Here is a 19850-nt window from a genome sequence, read left to right as displayed (position 1 = left end):
ATTTTGAAAAAATTAAATTAAATTAGTAAAATATTTCAATAGAACAGGTATTATTAACAAAAGTGAATTTTATGTATGTAATTTAAACAAATATTTTAAAAAGTTAGTAATTTATTACTTTTTTTTTACTCAACGAACGTTATGATCAACGTATAACTTTGTGCTTGTACGTTAAGTGAACATATAAATTTAAATATTATGGTAATTCCTTTGGAAATCTTGGTTTTATAACAAGCAATCAATTCTTAATTTAAAACGAATATTCGTCTAAAGAAAATGGAGATATACTTTAAGAGAAAAATTCTTTTGCCGTCAAAATGGATAAGGCTTTCAGTAGTTTCCGGTTTATCGATCATGATTTGTTTTTTCATGTCTTTCAACCCTACTTTAAAGCACTTTACTCAAGATAAAACTGCAATAAGGAAGTAAAAAAAAGTATAAGTTTGCTTCAGTATCAGTAACATCCACCCTTGTATAATGTTGAAATCGATTTTACGATCGATAACTAACAGTGATAACCATTGCTTATACACTCATTTTAACCTTGTAGTAATAATAATAATTTTACTAGTAGTACTAGTAGTTTTATCAGCAGCATCATAAAGATATTATATATTTAGCTATCACTTTAATATTTTTAATTAACGCCATAAGGTGTACAACAAATTTTTTTTTAAGAAAATCATGTTTTCAAAGAATCCACCAGTAGATAATATTTTACCTCTATACAATAGATTAGTTGTTGATGCATGATTAAATAATTAAACAAGTGTATTCTTCAATAAATCAATGTGAGTGGGCTTATCAGTGAGAGTACTGTTCCTATGAGACCAATGATGTAGTTTAGGAGATGTACTACTCTCTAAATGTTACAATTACAGTTGTTCTAAGGAGATATTAATAACTTCCTTAGGGATGCTTAGTTGATTGTAAAAGACATACATTCTCTCTTATTAACATAATTTACTTACAGTAAGTCATTTTATGAACTAAATCTAAGTTTAATTTTTTATTCGTTAAAACAAATAAAAGGAAAATTCGTAATTAAAGAAAATACTTTTCTGGAAAAGAATAAAATTAAGAAACCAAGAGATGTATTAGGATATTTTTATCACAATGATTTTACAGTACTGCAATTTTAAAAATATTAAAGAATAGTAAAGGTTACTTTTATACAGGTTTAAATACTATATCGTGGAAACCAGTGTTGTTTGGAAGTTGGGTTTCAATTAACCACACATCTCAGGAATGGTCGACCTGCGACTGTATGAGACTAAACTTCATTTAAATTCATACATATCATCCTCATTCATCCTCTGAAGTGATTGATACCTTATGGTGGTTCCGGGGGCTAAACAGAAAAAGAAAATAAATATTAAAGAATAGTTAAACCAGTGCATTTCTATAAAAAAGAAAAATTATCTTAAATAAATTCTGTATTAATACCACAAATAAGGAGTCAAGCTCATAACTACTCAATCAGTTTTTCATTCGGTTTACCTACCTAAATATGGATGATTTTTATTAATCGTTTATTATCGTTAGATTTTGTAATACGAGTAAATATTTAAAATTATTATATTCTTATTTTAAAAGAATTTATTAAATGGTATCAAATATTTATTGTTTATTTAAAATTTTTATCAAAAGTATTTTAATATCTGCTTTTTCCTATATTTTAAAGATTATTTTTGTTCTGTTTCAAAGGAATATATATTATATTCCATTGTAAAAGCAAACTTCGATGATTTTTTACTTAGTTGTAAAATTTTTCGTATATAAATCAGTATTTGTATTTATTTAAACATTTCACGTGTCATATTTTCTGACGTAGCAAACAGACTGAAATACTGATATTTTCTTTTTTTATAAAAACAGTTATATAAGGTATATATATATATATATATATATATGAAAGTTAAATAAAAATGTTAAGCATGAATGAACTAGAGAACGTAAGGTTACGTTTTATCCTCGTAGAAAAAGCCACTCAAGCAGAAAGGAAGAATTAGGAAATTTTATGAAATTTCTTCGACTTTTATCGAAGCTGGTGAATGCTTTCTTTAGTAAAAAGATTTTTTCTATTTACTAAACATCAACCATTAAATAAGAAAAGATTTCATTTAAAAACAAATGAAATATATCGGTATATTTACTGTTGTACTTACAATATCTTTATTTATTTAAAATCTGAAAAATAAATGAGAGACACTACACTGATTTTCCAATTTTTTGGTCATCATAAGCTCAGTATAAAATTGTTTTTATCATTTTAACAAATGATAAAACTATTATTTGATTAATAGTTTTATAAAATAATCAAATTGTAAGAAACTTGATTATTTTTAACTCTGTTTCTAATTTCGATTATTTATTAGTTTTACATTTTTAGTTCAATTAGACGTTACTTACAACTAATTATTTTTCCTGATGAATTTGAAGCCTTTTAACAAACTTTTTGAACTCGATTTTATTTTACTCCCAATCAAATATTTTAACTTGAATAATTCCATTTCATTAGTAAAATTTTCATCAAAAACTGAAGAAAAGTATTCTTTTTCTATTACTTTGTAAGAAATTTGACTTAACGTATAAAAAGATTTTAAATTCATTCCAATCAACTATTTAACAACTAATTTTTCTCATTCACTTCATCAAATCAAAATATTTTTTAACCCAAGCTTTTCTGGTTATCAACGATTCTTTCAAGCAGTAGTATTTTCAGTTAGAAATGGTTATTTTTAACAATTAAAATGAAAATATGCTGATTGATAAGTTAAGTAAGAAAATTTGTAAACTTACAATAATATATTCGTTGTTGTACCACAGATGAAGATATATTAATAAATATGTATTTATTTAAATTTACTATTATATATATATATATATATATATATATATATATATATATTATATATATAAATTTTGCTAAGTCTGATTGACAGAGTGGCATAATTTTCTTACTTTAGCATCAAAATTATTATCCGGCGCCTTTTCTTATAAGCGCCAGTCTACAATTTATATTTTATTAATAGTTAATTACAATTAGCTCTGAAGTTTACTTACAACTTCCGTACAAAAACAATATAGATATTTTATTTTAATAGCTGCTAAAGGACCCGGTAACTGCTAAACCCTGTTTCAGAAAGAGAAAATATTATTTATTACACATGTTAGAAGTGTAATTTCTTTTTTGTGCATTTCATACTGGCTTACTGACTTTTCTTCGCGTTCTAAAGAATAAAAAAAAATGAAATTACTTAGGTTTACGAGAAAGTATTTAGGCAGTAAAGTAAGACCACCCTCAACTTTTACCGTTCATTTAAAGGGAGTTATTAAACTCCCTGCGACTAGAATAGTTCTGATGATTGAATTATTGATAAGAAATGTTTTTAAAATTTTGTAATAAATAGTAGTAATGAATGCGCTTATTTAAAAGCAATATATTTGACAACACGGGTATGAAATCCTGTCATTTTAAATTTAAAACGTTTTTTATTATTTTGTATTTTAAATAATTTCAAGACATTCTGTGAGATATATTTTTTTTTCTTAAAAATAATACGGTTGGTTGTAAGGTGTTATTGATCTGGAAAACTAGATATTGAGTTTAACATGGTTTGAAAGGGAATTATTCTTTTAAACTGATATTGAATTGATTGGCATTGGCCTTAAATTGTCTGGCTAAATGTTGTTTGAAAATTAACTTGTCAAATAGCTTCTTATTGAAGGGAAAGCAGTAGGCAACCTAAAGAGTTATATTAATCAGCTCACGAAACAACTACCATGATAAACCACACCCAAATAAGCGCTTTCCTTTTCCTATCTTTTCATTATAAATTAGAGGTTCGTGATTCATAATAATACTAATAATTTATATTTTGCTATTACTTAATGGAATGTCTGTTGGGTAAATAATTGCTCAGAAATAGCACAGAAATACATTAAAATATTCCTAAACTGCAAAGAGAAATAAAGTAATCCGAGAAAAAAACAAGTCTATAGTTACATTTCCTTATAGTAGTGTTACAATTTTTACTACGTTGGTGCATTTCAAGTTAGCAAAAAAAATACTCGGAGCTATGCTCAAATGCTAAGATATGGATATTAGCTTTTTATATTCAAATGGAATTCTGATATAAGTTAACACTCTACTTGCGACTATGAGAGTAGCTGGAATCGGGCTAGATGCCTCTTCAGTTGTGTGTCGTTAAAATAATTAATTGAAATTTACCTCTTATTTACTCTCTTGAGAGATAGATTTTTGTTGAAAAACTTCAACTTTTTAGTCGAAAAATTATTGCTCAAGGTTTTCGTTCGGGAAATATATTAATTATATATGCATTGATGCGAATCTATGTTATTGTAAATCACAGCTCCAATGGGAGTTTGTGGATTCTTCCATATGCAAATTTGAATATCAATAACTGTCATGTTATGAATAGAAACAAAAAAAAACAAATTAAATAAAAAATCCAATAATGTGCTAATTTCAGTTTATATTAGTGAATAATATAATGATCTAATGGTTCTGTATTCTGTTTTACTTGTTGAAGCCAGGTTTTAGAATTAAATTTTTCTTCCCCATTCAAAAATCGTGTTTAATAAATAAATCATACTTAATACATTTTAAACTAAGCTACTTCTCGACCCCCTAATCATTTAAAAAATTTGGAATATAAATATATACTGTATCTTTCTAAAATTCCGATTTGAAGGGATGAAAGAAAATTCTATTAGTTATTACGTTGCAATCCATATTGTAAACACATTTCGTATATTGATATACGAGTAATTTTATATTAAATTGGAGTACACGTAAAAATGTCAATTGATAAATTAAAATTGCTTTTATTTCTTAGTAGATGAACAAAAGAACAAATTTTTGAATTAAAGACCACCGTTTAGAAATGTTTACAAATGGAAATTAATTAAACCTATCAATAATTCTTTTGGAAAATTTTAAACTAAGATGTCCAGCCCATATTTATTTTTAAAGATTTACAGCGAAACCCCCATCCCGATACCAACTATTCTTCCGTACTTTAAGTAGGAGGGAATGAATATAATTTTACTACATTGTTTGAGTTTAATTTATTGGAAAGATATTTTACACCAAAACTCTTTTGATTTATTATTTATGATGAAAAATAATTTTCATTTATTATGGAAATACTACCATAAATGTTTTATCAAAATCAAAGTTATTGAATTTTGGTTAGTAATTTATAAATTTTTGTTTTCTTTTAACTCTTAACTATTTCTACTAATGATCTAATTTTATAAAGGAAATTTAGAATTTTTAAAACTTCTGGTAAAACTCGAGAGTTTTTTACTGTAGGCTACTTTACCTGTGGGCAACAATATCTTTGAAAAAATCTTTTAATTAAAAGCATTACTAAAGATGAGGACGCAAAATTACGTTAAGAGAATTATGAAAATAGAATCATTGAATTTATAAAATAGAGAGGTTGTAACATAATATTATGCTTTTTAGTTTTTATTTGTAGTTGCAAATTACTTGACATTTTAATTAAGAAAGCAAATAATGCAATAAAAGTTAGTTAAATTAGTTTTTAACTCTGAACCATTTTATTTTAATAAATAAAATTCAAAAATTTGTTACTTATTTTTTACTCTTTAACTTTAAAAATTACAGTTTATTTTATTATTAATAAAACAAGTAAATCTCCATTCATGCAAATTACCAATCTTTGTTGTAATTATTCTTTGGTTTTTGCATTAAAACTTAAATAAAACTTCTCTAATATTGTAACAAGTATTTTTTTTTTAACATTGAACTTTTTATTTTCAACATTTAATATAAATAATGATTTCAAAAAGAAAAGCTTATATTTCATTTCTAGACCATCTTAAAATTTCTGTACCTAGGACGGTATAAAATATTTTCACACGGTTAGTACAGCTCTGTTTAATCATTTGGCTTTCTGCGATTAAGATCTACAGATAATGTACAATAATGTAGTGGAAACCTTTCTCGAAAGTGACATGATAAAACGTATTAGGAAAAGTAAGGACACACAGCGGCTACACAGAATATATTTTTCATATCAATAGACAAGTATACGAAAATGATAGGTTAAAAGTAAGAAATTTACTTTGTTTACCTCAGAGACTAATTATATAGCAAAATATGTTTGTATTATACTTATTTTTAATGATATTTTCCCGAGTTATAGTCTCTGAGTGGGATTCATATATACAAAATTATATTGTATTTGGAATAAACTACATTTTATTTGATACACTTGGGAGGAAATTAAATTAATGACTTTTATAATATTTAAATTTTCTTTATCAATGATTTTTTAAGTTTATTTTTTTATCTGAATTGCGGATTAATGTATTTCTATTATTAGATGAAAAATTTTAATTCAGGACACTTATTTTTTTTTCTTTTATACAAAAATAAAAGTAGTAAATTTTACATTTTCTATTCTTTACATCATTATATTTTAATATTTCTTTCTTTAATTATACTACACATCCATTATTTCTTTCTTACAATATAAAATTGTATTTATATGATTTTATTATATTTATTACATCATTCTGAATCTGTGGATGTGTAAAGGGAGGTTTATATGTGCATAAAACTTAACGAATTGTCTTTTATTGTAGTCAAAGAAAACAAAAAGAGATTGTGTAGGGAAAAAACGGAAAAGAAGTTCAATAGTAAAAAATACACACCTCTCGAATAATTTAAAAACTTTTAACTCATCTTTTGTTAAAATTTCTATGAATACGTCATGCTTTTAAAGTAATTTGTTTTCTTTGTGTTCTATTCTGACAATTCAGAACTTAAAACGTGGCATAATTTTTTTTTTCAGTAGTGACTCATTATATGGATTTTCAAATTTATTTTATTACCAAAAACTTGCTACCCAATTCTTAATGAAAATGAAACATTTGACTGTATTTAAAGCATCATCAAAAAGTAAGAAATTTATATTTATATAAATATAATGTTTCCTACTAATACAAAAAAAAAGTTATTGTGATAAGCCCAAATTGTGTCACAACCAGTCATTTTAATACCAATTTCAAATTTAATAAGACTTTTTACATCGTATCACGACTGAAATCTAATAAACTCTGATCAATAACAATTGAATTTTATAAAATTATATTTTTACCTGAATTATATTTACCGAATGAATCTTTCCTTTCTCTTTATTTTAGAAAACAAATTTAATACGATACAAAAATAAATAATAAAAATTAATGTAGTGTCTATATAAATATGAATAATTAATATCATAATACTATTTATAAAAACTTATCTACACAACACGTACAAACTACAGTTTTTTGTTGGTGGTTAAGATTTTTTTTTGGGGGGGGGGGGTTAAAAACACTACATAAGCTTGAAACATGTGTGTGGGATATGGAAATGAAATTTTGTTGCTTGAGAAAACTGCCATGCCTGACTGGGATTCTAATCCAGGACCTCCGGACGAAAGACAGAAACGATACCACTCCGCCCTTGGAAATGGAGTAAATTTCAATATTATAACCTTTATACTATAATAATCATCCTATAAGTGATTACGTTAAAATCATTGGCGTTCTTTAAGATAGTTGAATCCAGATTCATATTAATTAACAGTCTAGCAGATAACCGGGAGTAATGAACATTAATTTGAAATAAATTTTTAATGAGATAAATACAAGTAAATTTGAACAAATTTGTTATTTATATTTTTTACCTGTGCTGGGATTCAATTAAAAACCTATATCTGTGAAAAATTTTACTAGTCTAGGAATGACTATCTGTCAAACTGTATTGAACATAGAATTTGGTATGAAGTGGTTTATTCTGATTGAAAAACAACTGATTACTAAGTAATATTTTACCACCTTAAAAATAAAGAGTATCAATAAATGAAAGACGTATAGTATAAATTGTTGGTATAAATAATTCACCATCTTACTGCTGAGTTAGTCACGTGTTCATTATACTGGTTTCCAAAATTTTTTGATCAGTTGGTCACGGATTAATTTTAAGTAAACATCTAGGATTTTTTCATGTATTATAATATTTTCTACTTTAAGCTCCTTTCTTTTTGTTTTATTTTTATTTATTTAAAAAAAGATATTTTGCTCAAGCTATAATTCTAAGCCACAATGGTATCAGCTAAAAGAATGCTTTCATTAATTAATAACATCTTTCACTTTTCTCCTTTGTTAATCCTCTTTCTCAGATTTTTCCTTAAAATCTTTTCTTAATTTATTTGACGCCATTCCGTATTAAAGTTATCCAAAAAAACGAAATAAAAAAGATAAATTTTGAAACGTCCAATCACACTTTGTTAGAAATCAATCTTAACAATGTTTATGAAAAATCAAATATTTCACGGACTTCAGATATTAATCTTTATAAATTATTATTTTTTCCTTAACTATAATTAAAAAAGATAATAATTATAATAATCCTGGCAATGTTAGAATAATTTTAAAGTGTTATTTCTAGGGATACTAATGTATCAGGTGAGTTTCTCTCTCTCTCTCTCTCTCTCTCTCTCTCTCTCTCTCTCTCTCTCTCTCTCGCGCGCGCGCGCGCGCGTGCGTGTGTGTACAATGTGTAGTTACGTCAAAATTAAGAATAATGCGCTGTTCCGTATACTTAGAGATGATGGTGTTAAGGGTGAAGGTTGCAGTGGCACTGAAGAGAAATGTGAACCTTTTGAGATAAAACAGAAAAATGATCCAATCTAGAACCAGTGATAGTAGTAGGAATAATAGTAGAAAAAACAGAGTGGGTGTTGAAGTTGTGTCTGGTGGCAGTCGGTACCCCGGTTCCGCCTCATTCCAGTACTCCGACCTGACCCTATATTCTGAACCCCGTTTGCTACACCCGATGCCTGCATGATTGATATCAACCGAGATATGTGTCTGTGTGCACTTGAATACTCTGGGGGAGACTACTACCGCCTGACAGCCACTCACTATAATCAATTCTCCTCACTCACTCCTTCACTTGCATTTCCCCTTTCCCTCTCTCGGCGATTCACAGCGTACCTAACGTTACATTTCAAAAATACCACCTTTTACATAACAAAGCGCATATTTTAAACACGCAAACAACTTAAACTAAAAGACATTATTGTAACAGTTGTTATACTTACTTATGAAAGGAACTACACTTTATTCATCATTAATAATAAAACATTAACTAAGAATTTAAACCTTTTAATTTCATTAAGGAATTTATAAACAAATGTATATTATATTAAAAGATAACAAATTATATATATATAAACTAATATTTAGATAATTAAATTCCTTATTATTCAGCACTATTATATATACATTATCTTATTGTGACAAAAATTTGTTGTTAGTATTCCATAAAGATATTTTAAAGGAATGATTTTTCTGTTTCGCTTTTCTGACCATTATATACACCACTTCTGTATACATTTATAATAATTTTATATTTTATTAAAATAAATCTTTACATGTATACTGCTTTGCATAAACAGTTCAGTGACCTATAAGTTTTTATTATTTTTTTCATGTTTTTAAAAACCTTAAGTAAAGTTTTGGTGAGAAATTATAAATAAAAATTTGCAACTGAACTAAAGAAAATAATAATTTTTTTTTATTATACATTAATATAACTATTTTTTTCTAAACTATATTTCTAGTTATGTTTTGAATTATTATGTTGTGAAGACGCATTTAACAAATTTTACTAATTGAGATTATTTATAGAAAATAATAGAAATATCTTTAAGACGGTTTTGATGGCTTTCTTATTAAAAAATTATTTATTTTTTACGTAAGGCAAATGTTATAGAAGTAATTTTAACCAGGATTAATTATAAATTATTCTGAATATTAATGTAAGAAAATTAGTAGAACAATTTTAAATTACATTAATTAAAGCGTAATAGTATGTATACAATAATTTTGTATCACTAATTTTCAGTGCACCTACCTTTTCCGAACCGATATTCTACAAATAAATCTTTCCTTCTAGCTATAAAATGTGCTTTCTTTTGAGCTATGGAAATTATCTAAATCGGTTGTTTATTAAATTAAAATGAAAGCTTATTATTGGAAGCTGAATGTAAAATTATATATATTTATCAAAAGAATGTATTTTAATAAAACCATTTTATGAAAACCCTTTTAATAAAATATTTAGTAATCTTTATTTCAAATCCATGTGTTTTTAATCCTACGAAAATTTTAGGCTTATGTTTTTATTATGAAGTGTTCAAATTAATTCTTTGATAAAATTTAGATTATTTAATTAAATTTTTTTAGTAAACAACATTTTATCAAATAAAGTTTATCGGGTTTCAATTAATAAAGCACATTTTTGTTTTAGGATGCTGAATTGTGCTTGTCATTATCGTTTTCCTTGCACTACTTTCATTTAACAGTATATTGTTGGTTGCTCTCCATGACGCATGATCTTTATAGATCATTTCGCCGAAACGTTAATGTCGATCCAGTCGGTGATAAATCACTTGGTATTGGATTCCTTATATACAGTCTTTTATCTTGGGGTGGACCTTTACTACTATTAATTGCAGCATTTTGTCACCACTATTATTACAAGAATGGAAATATTTTGCAAGTGGATAGTCTTAAACATTTTAATTGCTGGTAAGTTCAATCTTATTTTCAAATTATTTACGTATAAATATGACACAGACCTATTTTTTCCAAGAGTAAATTCGTCCACATTTTTAAGTGCATTGTTTTACTTATGCACACTGTGTAAGTTTTAATTCTGAAATAGATTAAAAAACATAGATGGGTGGTTAATAAATTAACCAGCTGACTGAGTTTACAGTAGATAGAATGCCTTTGTGTACATCTCTCTATTCAACATAATTACTTTTAGTGTTTTTAGTTAAATAATTTGATCATGAGTAAAAACCATTTTAAAGCTATTAAACAAGCTTAAAATTTTGCAAAGTTTTAAAAATTTAAACTGTAAATAATATTTAAGTCTATAAGACAAGCATGTCATATAAAAAACTTAGCTTTGTTATCGTTAACGCCAATTAACTAAAAATTATATGTATACGCAAAAGTTAAATGCGATATAAATTTTTTTAATTCGAGTTTCTTTTTGCTTTTTGATTAATAAAGATTTATAAAAAAGTCAATTTTTTTACATTACATTAAGTATAAAAAATAAGTCAGGATTTGGTTATATTGTTTTGGATGCATTTCAATATTTTTTTTTAATAATTAAATGATGTAGAGCAGTTTAATATATTAAATATAGTTTAGTACAGTACAACATGGATGTAAGTTTTGTACGTTAATGTCAGCAAAAGAGATATAATTTGGTTTATTGTCATGCTGTTATGGTAATAAGTAAACATGTATCTATATTGTTAATCGGTACTTATTTTTATGTACTAGTACTGCAATATAACAAAATAAGGTTTAATTACAGGTCTTCTGTATAATGAGTAAAAGTTATTACTTTAAGTTAAAGTTATTTATGAGTTTAAGTTATTTCAAAATAACTTAAAATCAGCAAACTGTCGTAGACATTATACAAGTACATAAATGTCACAAATTTAAAATAAAATCTTATATTAATACTTAACGTATTTTCATATTTTTCACTATAACAAAATAATAGTGAAATTAATTCATTACTTTGGCAAAAAAAAACCCTATATAATAAAATGCTATAATATGAGGAATATCACACTATTTCATGAAGTACCAGTACTAACAGAATTATTCTCTTATTTTCCAAGGTGGAGAAAGAAGTTGTCACCAGTATTTTACACATACTTAGTCAACTCTACATTTAAAGAAAAATTAAAGTATAAACAAAATTAAAAAGACAGTCTTAAAATGTATCTTTATAATTTGAAAATAATTTTAATCTTTTACGCGCTCTTTAACCTGTCGTATTAATTGTTATTAATGATATTTATTCTACCTATTTTAATCAGAAATTATCTTCAACTATTTTATTATACCTCTAAAGATAGGAAATATGCAGTATATTAAAAGCAGAGATGAGAAATACGTGTAAAAAATTTAAGAAGAAGAAGACGAAAGATGAAAAAATTAATCAGAGTACTACCAACCAAAAAAAAGTTGTAACAAGAATGATTCAATTTAATTTAATTACAGCCTATTATATTATATTTGTAAATTTTTCTGTTCGAAAAATAATACTGAAAAGATAGGTTGAAATTATTAGATTTTAGGATAAATTTAATGCTTATCTTTTAAATTATTTTTAAGATTACTTTAATGTAATCGTATTAAGATATCATTTTAATATCAGTACGGAATGCTAAACATTTTTTTTTTTAAATTATATTTTTATTTGTTATTTTCAAACATTATTTTTTTACTTTTCAGGTTTTTAGATAAAGAAGTTCAACTTTTAACTTATTTTGTACCGGTTGTTAATATCCTTGTACTTCAGTTATTAAATTTGGGCCGTGCTGCAGTTTTAGCTCGTTATACAGCTGCACTTCAAGTTGAACCGAAGTGTAGAGAAAAAATGCAACGTAGAAGACAACTTCATATTATGCTTTACGTAAAAATTATTTCTATAGTAATGGGCGTTTGTTTTTCTGGGATCGTCACTTCATACACAAGGTGATTACAAAATATATCTTTCCACTAGATTTAACTTTCTTGATAATTTTGTTTGTTAAAATAAGTAAGATTTATTTACGGATGAGTCAGCTCAACAAAAAAATTAGTTTTACTTAATTAAACATAAGTCTAGCAGCAAGTTTAAGTCAGGTGTATTAATTTATTAAAGTTAATTTTAACAAATTTTATCATTTATTTGTTTTTTCTGTTATGTATCTCCGTTGTACTTTTACAAGGATCTTAGTTCTTCACAACGAATTTTTTTCTTCATTATTTTAACAATTTATAATAAGCGTTGTATATTTATTTTATATATTTAAAAATATAATTTTTAAATTGTAGAGATAGATCTTCACCAACCCAGTAATAATTTTAAGTCAGACATTATGTTTATGAGTTTATGAGAATACGGGCATCGATTGATTTTGTTATTTGGTCCAATGGAATTTTATAGCGTATGAAAATTGCCATATCTGAGCGAAAATCAAACCTTGTGAGGGGTTGAACGATTTTTAAACTTACCAAACAGGGTGTGTAATCGATACCTTTTAAAAAAGTGGTAGGTAACAAATGTTGTGGATAGCATCAGGTCCATCCTTTACCAGAATAGTGTATGAAACTCATTTTTTATTAATAGATAGACTTATAGTCAATATTTATTGTCTTCTCCCGTTCATCTTCACCTTCTAATGGCGTCACTCAGCTTCATCTTCTCAAATCTTACTTGTACGTAAGGGATTTTCCATACGGCTGTAGAGAGTGTCAAATTATAATTGGTTTCATTGACTACTAAGTAAACAAAGTTACTCTCCGAACAGGACCTGTAAACTATAGTTCTTGTTTTACGCTCAATAAGTTTCTGTTATAATCTTCTGCGAGTCCCATTAATATTCAAGGGCATATGAATAGTAGATTTTCCATGTATCAAGCTATGTTTCATAGTTCTGATGCCCGCCCGATGGACTGGATACAAGTTTTGTCACTTTATCTTACAGTAAGCATATATTTCATTGTACTGGTTACACCCGAATTTCGTAGGCTGTCCGCTTCTAGGCCTGATATTCCATACTGTATTTCATCGAATAGAAAAGAAATACAATTACTGACCGCTTCTAAACAGAATCTACTGCGTTATCTTTACCCAACAATAGTGAGTAATTTTCCGTCGGATATGTGTAGATTTCTTGTTGATGAACAATTCTTATTCATCGTATTGTATTCTTATCGTAGTGTTCTTATTTCATCGTAGTTGTTTAGTGATGAAGAGGCGTAGCGCGTGAGTATGGGAATCGTAACTGGTGATTGAATCATCCAGTATGGAGTTATTTGTGTTCAAATTAAGTATGAAACTTATTTTAAAACTGTAAATCCCAACGAATTTAGAAAACGTTTGTTGCCAGGTGTTACTCACCTTACAGTTACTCGTCGACTGCTGTTAGGGGGACACTGTAACTCTCCTTTTATATTCCTGTCACTTAATCCTCTTAATCCATCTTGTTCGATAAAAACTAATCCTATTTTAAAATTTTATTTTCGTTTTTTGAAATGAAGACGTAGAATAATTATTTCCACTTTAAAATTGAGTATCTCTCCGTTGTGATTTTAAATTATATTGTGATGTTGTGTAACCTCGTTTTTACACTAACATAAATTACGTTATGTAGAATTTTATAACCTCGTTCAACCGTAGGAAAAATTCGTGAATACGTCTCCTTCTTCTCTGTTCGAAACCGAACCTCTAACTATGTAATAAGTTGCACGTGAGACATTCACAGTGCTAATAGAAATCGGTTCGGCGAACGTGTGCCATTTATACGGATGTAAATCAAAGCCTAATATCGATAGGATTGTGTTCGGTCGAGTAAAATCGACTTTTAAAGAACATAGTTTTCTTATCATAAAAAATACGTAATACAGGTGGTTCTTAACACATTTTAATCGTTTCATTATACGCCGATTACAGCTTTTTATATTTGTATTCTTTTTTTTCATTACTTTGGATTTATATCTGATTTATTTATATCTGATTCTTTACACCATTTTCGACGCACATTTGCTTGGTCATTTCATGTTTCAATGTCATATGTTGTCTATGTCTTCGATTTTTTACATGCCTTCGGGTAATTTAATACTCTTGTCAACATTATAATAAAATATATTGTTTTTGACTTTCTCGACATTAGGTACATTATTATAGGTAATGAAATCTATCCGATCTATTTCCCTTTCGTCATCTTGGAGTTCGATGAGAGGAAAAAAGTCGATACTAAAGGACGAAGTCCTTCCCGATAGAGAAAACGTTATTTTTTCGAGAGAAAAAGAAGAGAGCAAAATTGTCCGCAGCTAAATGAATCTAATTTTTGTTAGCGTTCGTAGTTATACAAGATATAGTGTTTCGTTGAAAATATTAAAATATCTGATCAGCTCTGACGGAAGTCTCAAGTTTCTGATACCGTCAAAGTAATCAATCGATCTTATTCCGGTTTTTACAATAACACACTCAATACGTTGTCGATGACTCTCTATCAAGATGAAGTACGATTTCTTCTTTCATATATTTTTAAATATCCTTCTCTCTTTGTTTATCGATAAGTTTTTAAGAGTCGTTCAAATTAGCTGCATCTTCGTCATCTTTAACACTTCTTAAGTTAGAAATGCGACGCTCTTTAACACCGATATCACTCTCCAGGATTTTTGTCAAACGGCATCCATCTTTGACAAAGCGTATGTGACACATTCTTGTTCATTGTCTAAAATCATCGATGCCAGACTTAAGCCAAATTTCTACAAATTTAAATCCGTTAGAGGTCTTCGGGGGAGATATTCTAATAGTGACATCTTCATCGCCGACTTTGATGTCGGCCTCGTTTGAAATTTTTCTTTTTATAAGTTCATAACCAGTACGACATGTTGGGTAGGGTTATAAGTAGACAATTTTACTACGTTTACGAGAATGAATTCTTCCACCAAATTTCCTCTTTGCTTTCATGATATTAGTTACCGCCCAAGCTTTTCCACCAGTAGTAGTGTCGGTTAACTTTACTCTTTCCCAAGCTTTTTCTAATAATAATCTGCCGGTTTCAGGTCTGTTATTCTTATCTGAATACTTTGAATATGGAATATCGTACAAGCGGCGTCCAGCGGATTTATTCCCCGTTACGTCTTATTAACCTGTCTTGAAGTTTGGTTCCTGGACCAAAGTATGATACCTCGGTATTTGTAATTATACTGGAAATAAATCGATAACTTTGTTTATTACTACTTCTACTGCTCTCATAGCTAAATTACTCGCAATGTTGTTTGTGAGAAAAGTTAACTGACCGCTTTTTATCTTTGAACTCTTACTTTCTCGGTACATGCATATCATTTTATACATCGATCTCCATCCAGTTCAGAACCGACAATGGTAATAATACGATTAATTCATTAATTTTATTGGTGCAATATTTTTTTCTACTTAATAGACATGAAAAATTATTTTTTCACCCATTGTAATTTTTAAACGTTTTTTTGTAATTAAATACTTGTCCTTTATTCACCGCTTCATGCATGCCATGACCATCGCCAACATACATCAATTTATAATTTTAAAAATAGTACGTGAGTTGCTGAGAATTTGTGTCACGTTCAAGACTAAGAACGACTTTTTCTTTCATATATTTTTCAATATCCTTCTCTCTTTGTTTACCGATAAGCTTCTAACAATTGTTCAAATTAACAGCATCTTTGTCGTCTTTAGCACTTCTTAAGTTACAGATGCGACGTTCTTTAACACTGATATTACCATCCAGGATTTATGTGAAAAGGCATCCATCAAGGACTTTGACAACTTCTTCGGTGGTTTTATTTTATAGTGGTTTCGCTAATGCGAACTTGGTAAAACAATTTATTACTGTTACTACATATTTACATCTCTTATTAATAACTGCGTACAGTATCATCTTCGCTAGATCGGTCTGATACTAATCATCGGTATCGAAGATGGTGATGGTGAAGGGCCAGCGTTGCGTGACCAAAATTCTGCAATCCTACTGGTTCGTAGAGGGAAGACCATGGTGACGTAAGGGGTCAAAGGTCAATATTACTCTTCGACGGCCATTTCTACACTACTGATGTCAAAGATTTATATTTTTTAAAAATAAACCCCCTCACTTTTTTCCGTGAATTTGAATATATTTAGAGCTAGGTATTAGATTAACTAAAACTATTTATGTGGTATGGAGAGCTACCTCTCCCTTCATTTAGAGATAGGACTCTAAAAAAAAACAACTCTTGTTCTTGATAAACATGTTCCAAAAATTTGTGATTTCCAGAACAGTTTAAGCTGTTTAATTATACAACCTACACCACTTAATAAGTCAAAGTAGTTCTCATTATTACAATTGATGTTGGCCATCGAACTACTTGAGGAACTTCATCAGCAATCACGATATTATTTTATTTAATTTTTAGTCTAAAATTCTACTCTTAAAAATTGTTGTTACATAAAAATCAAAGGAACTGTCCTACTTTAACACCAGCAGTTTCGCTATGAAGAGTGTACAGCTTTAATGCTAACAAAAAACATCAATGTTTTATTTTTTACGAGAGTGAACCTTTGTGGGAAAACTCACACAATGTAGCAAGTTAAGCCTAGAATAGAATAGACCGTATATTGTAAAACAATATTTTATGTTTGCACTAAATGAAACGAAGAGCAATCCTATATTATTATTTATTTTAATGTTAGAAGTAGTTTCAAGGATTATTTTTTTAAATAAAATATTTTTGAAAAATGTTAATATTAGCGTAAACAATTAATAAAATATAAATAAATAAATATATATATTTATATGTATATATTCATATGTAATTTATTTATTTATTTTCTTATAGATAACAATTCTTGCTAGTAGTAATACTTTATTTACTACTTTTGAAAATTTAGTGATTAATACAAAGTAGAATCTTGTAGAAATTTTCGCATAATAAATCTGCTGAATTTTAAAAAAAGGGATTAAATAATTTTTATTTAAAAAATACAAAATAAAAACACAACTACTTCGCATAAATTACTTATTCTTGCGAGTTAAAACCCTTCAAATTTTAGCTTTCTCGGCTATAGCGCTATTACTCCTGAAGTAGCATACTATAAAGGGAAAATGTAGTGTTCAGCCAAAATTTTGGGTCTCGAGGTTTTTGCAGATGTTGATGTTTCAAGACCCCATTAGTCCAAAAAAACACAAAAAAATTACAAAAATTTCCGGAAGATGTACATCCGTGAGTACGTATCTACGTTAGGGTCTATTATAGGATTAATATTTCCGGAATGACTCAACATAATTTTTATTGAAAGCGGCTTAAAAACCTTTTTTTATTTGGTATTGATGGTATGAAATTTTGGAAAAAATTTATAAATGGACGACTATCTTTCGCCATTTATTACTTTTTACCTTTATATAATATTCATGGTATAATTAACTTTTTCATTTCTTTGTTTTATTTTTTTTTCAAGTTGTTACGTCATACAAAAGGTATTTAAAATTCCAAAGTTTTGAGTGAGTACACATAATTTTTCTCTGTTAAAAGTTATATAGCGTCCCGGAAAATGTTGACCAAATCCTAGGTACTAATTCGGAATATCGAAATAAATAGGTCCTTTGTCGGAAAAGAACCAATCTCACTTATTATTTTCTGACTGTCCCCCATTTTTGGTTTTTTCAATAAAAATTTATAACTTAATATTGAGATATTTTAATAAAATTTGGTGTTCATGTACCCAAAAATGTGAAAAATGACAAATGACACCTCATTTCTTCAAATCACTTGATAAACAGCTGAAATGTTAAAGAGGTTCACAAAAACTTTCCAGTCTGACAATTTTGTGACATTCCAATAAAGGCATACAGCCTTCCAAGATAACTATCAGTTAGATTTAGCTTTATATCTCTATACCGGCTTAACCATTAAACATCAAATCAGTAAAGTATTTCTATGAATAGAATCTTAATGGTATTAACTATTAAGCCCCTTAGGTTCTTAGCCTTGTGGAGGATGGCTTAGGCGGTCTGATGCTGTTATAGATAGAATAGCAATTCAGATGGTTACAGGCCCGCCTGGGTGCTTACTTTGCCAAGATAGGCGATTGTGCATTGAACCTTGATTACCTTAGATATTCGTTGTAGGGATTAGATGGATGTTTGGAGAACTCTGTGAGGGAGCGGCGGTGTGGGAGGGTGTAGGCATTGACCTCACTCCCAAAAGTGGACCAGAGCGAAAAGAGATAGATTATGTTTTCATTAGAATCTCATTAAATTTGCGAATGTGTTTCTTAATTCTTAAGTTAATCAAGAGGACTGTAGTAAATTGGACTGTAGGATGAAATTGTCGTTGTTGCGATCAACACTTGTTTTGTTGGTATGAGGATAGCATTTTTGGTGTTTAAAGACTCAATTGAGTAATGATTGGAATGCATAGTCTAATTGAAGTTAGATACGTGAAGAGTTTTTGTGTGAAACCTTCGGTGTTAGAGGGCGGTGCAGGGGTTCCACTTCCGTGATCAGTTAATTTGATAATTAAGGGGTTGTAAGTTATGGTAGATGGTCGTGGTTGGAAGAGGCCATATGAAGGTGAGAGAAGATTGGGTAAACACACTGATGGAAATGTCTGCCGAGGCATTAGCATCGGTGGCATCCTGACAGAAGACAAACTGATGACTGTGCTGTGTTATCAAGTTTAGAGGGTCTAAAAGTGACCTCCAGTAAAGCTCAGCAGGGCTAGGAACAGAGCAGGTGATGTGGCGATCAGGATCATCACAAGGCGGGTATCTCCTTCCTGGGTCAGGAAGTTAGGCTCCTAAAATCATGCGGATAAGGTAGTATCCGATTTCATATTGCATTAATTTTCTTCTAATATCATTAAACAAAATTCTATATTAAAGCATAAAATTTATTTTAAATGTTTCTTTATGAGGGGGGTCATACAATGGGTTAATGTTACATGAGGTAACCTACATTTGGTACTCTCTAGCAGCTAGTTAAATGTCACCAGAAGTTATAGGTACACTGTAGAAACCGAATTTTATTATTGTTTTTCGCTAAAACAATAGATATATTTTTTAAATGTTTTTCATTTTCATTGTTTAATATAGTCAATCTGTTATCAAAAATGTTTCATGAAAACGGTTTCAATACTCACTGTGGTTTATAAACAATTAATATACATAACTAGCTGTACCCGCCACGCTTCGC

At 28.3% G+C, this 19850-nt stretch overlaps 1 protein-coding gene across 1 annotated transcript in view; it reads left to right on the top strand.

Moving 5' to 3' along the window:
- Positions 1-19850, top strand: part of LOC142318831 (adhesion G protein-coupled receptor L4-like) — a 421773-nt gene that overhangs the window by 394722 nt on the left and 7201 nt on the right. Inside the window, exons 4-5 of the mRNA XM_075355366.1 lie at positions 10361-10641; positions 12379-12621. Coding sequence (XP_075211481.1) covers positions 10361-10641; positions 12379-12621 — 524 coding nt within the window. The remainder of the gene's footprint in view (positions 1-10360; positions 10642-12378; positions 12622-19850) is intronic.

The sequence above is a fragment of the Lycorma delicatula genome, chromosome 2, assembly GCF_047948215.1.
Source record: "Lycorma delicatula isolate Av1 chromosome 2, ASM4794821v1, whole genome shotgun sequence".
NCBI classification, from domain to species: domain Eukaryota; kingdom Metazoa; phylum Arthropoda; class Insecta; order Hemiptera; family Fulgoridae; genus Lycorma; species Lycorma delicatula.
The sequence above is the reverse complement of the archived record's forward strand: the minus strand, read 5'-3'. Positions and strand labels throughout refer to the sequence as shown.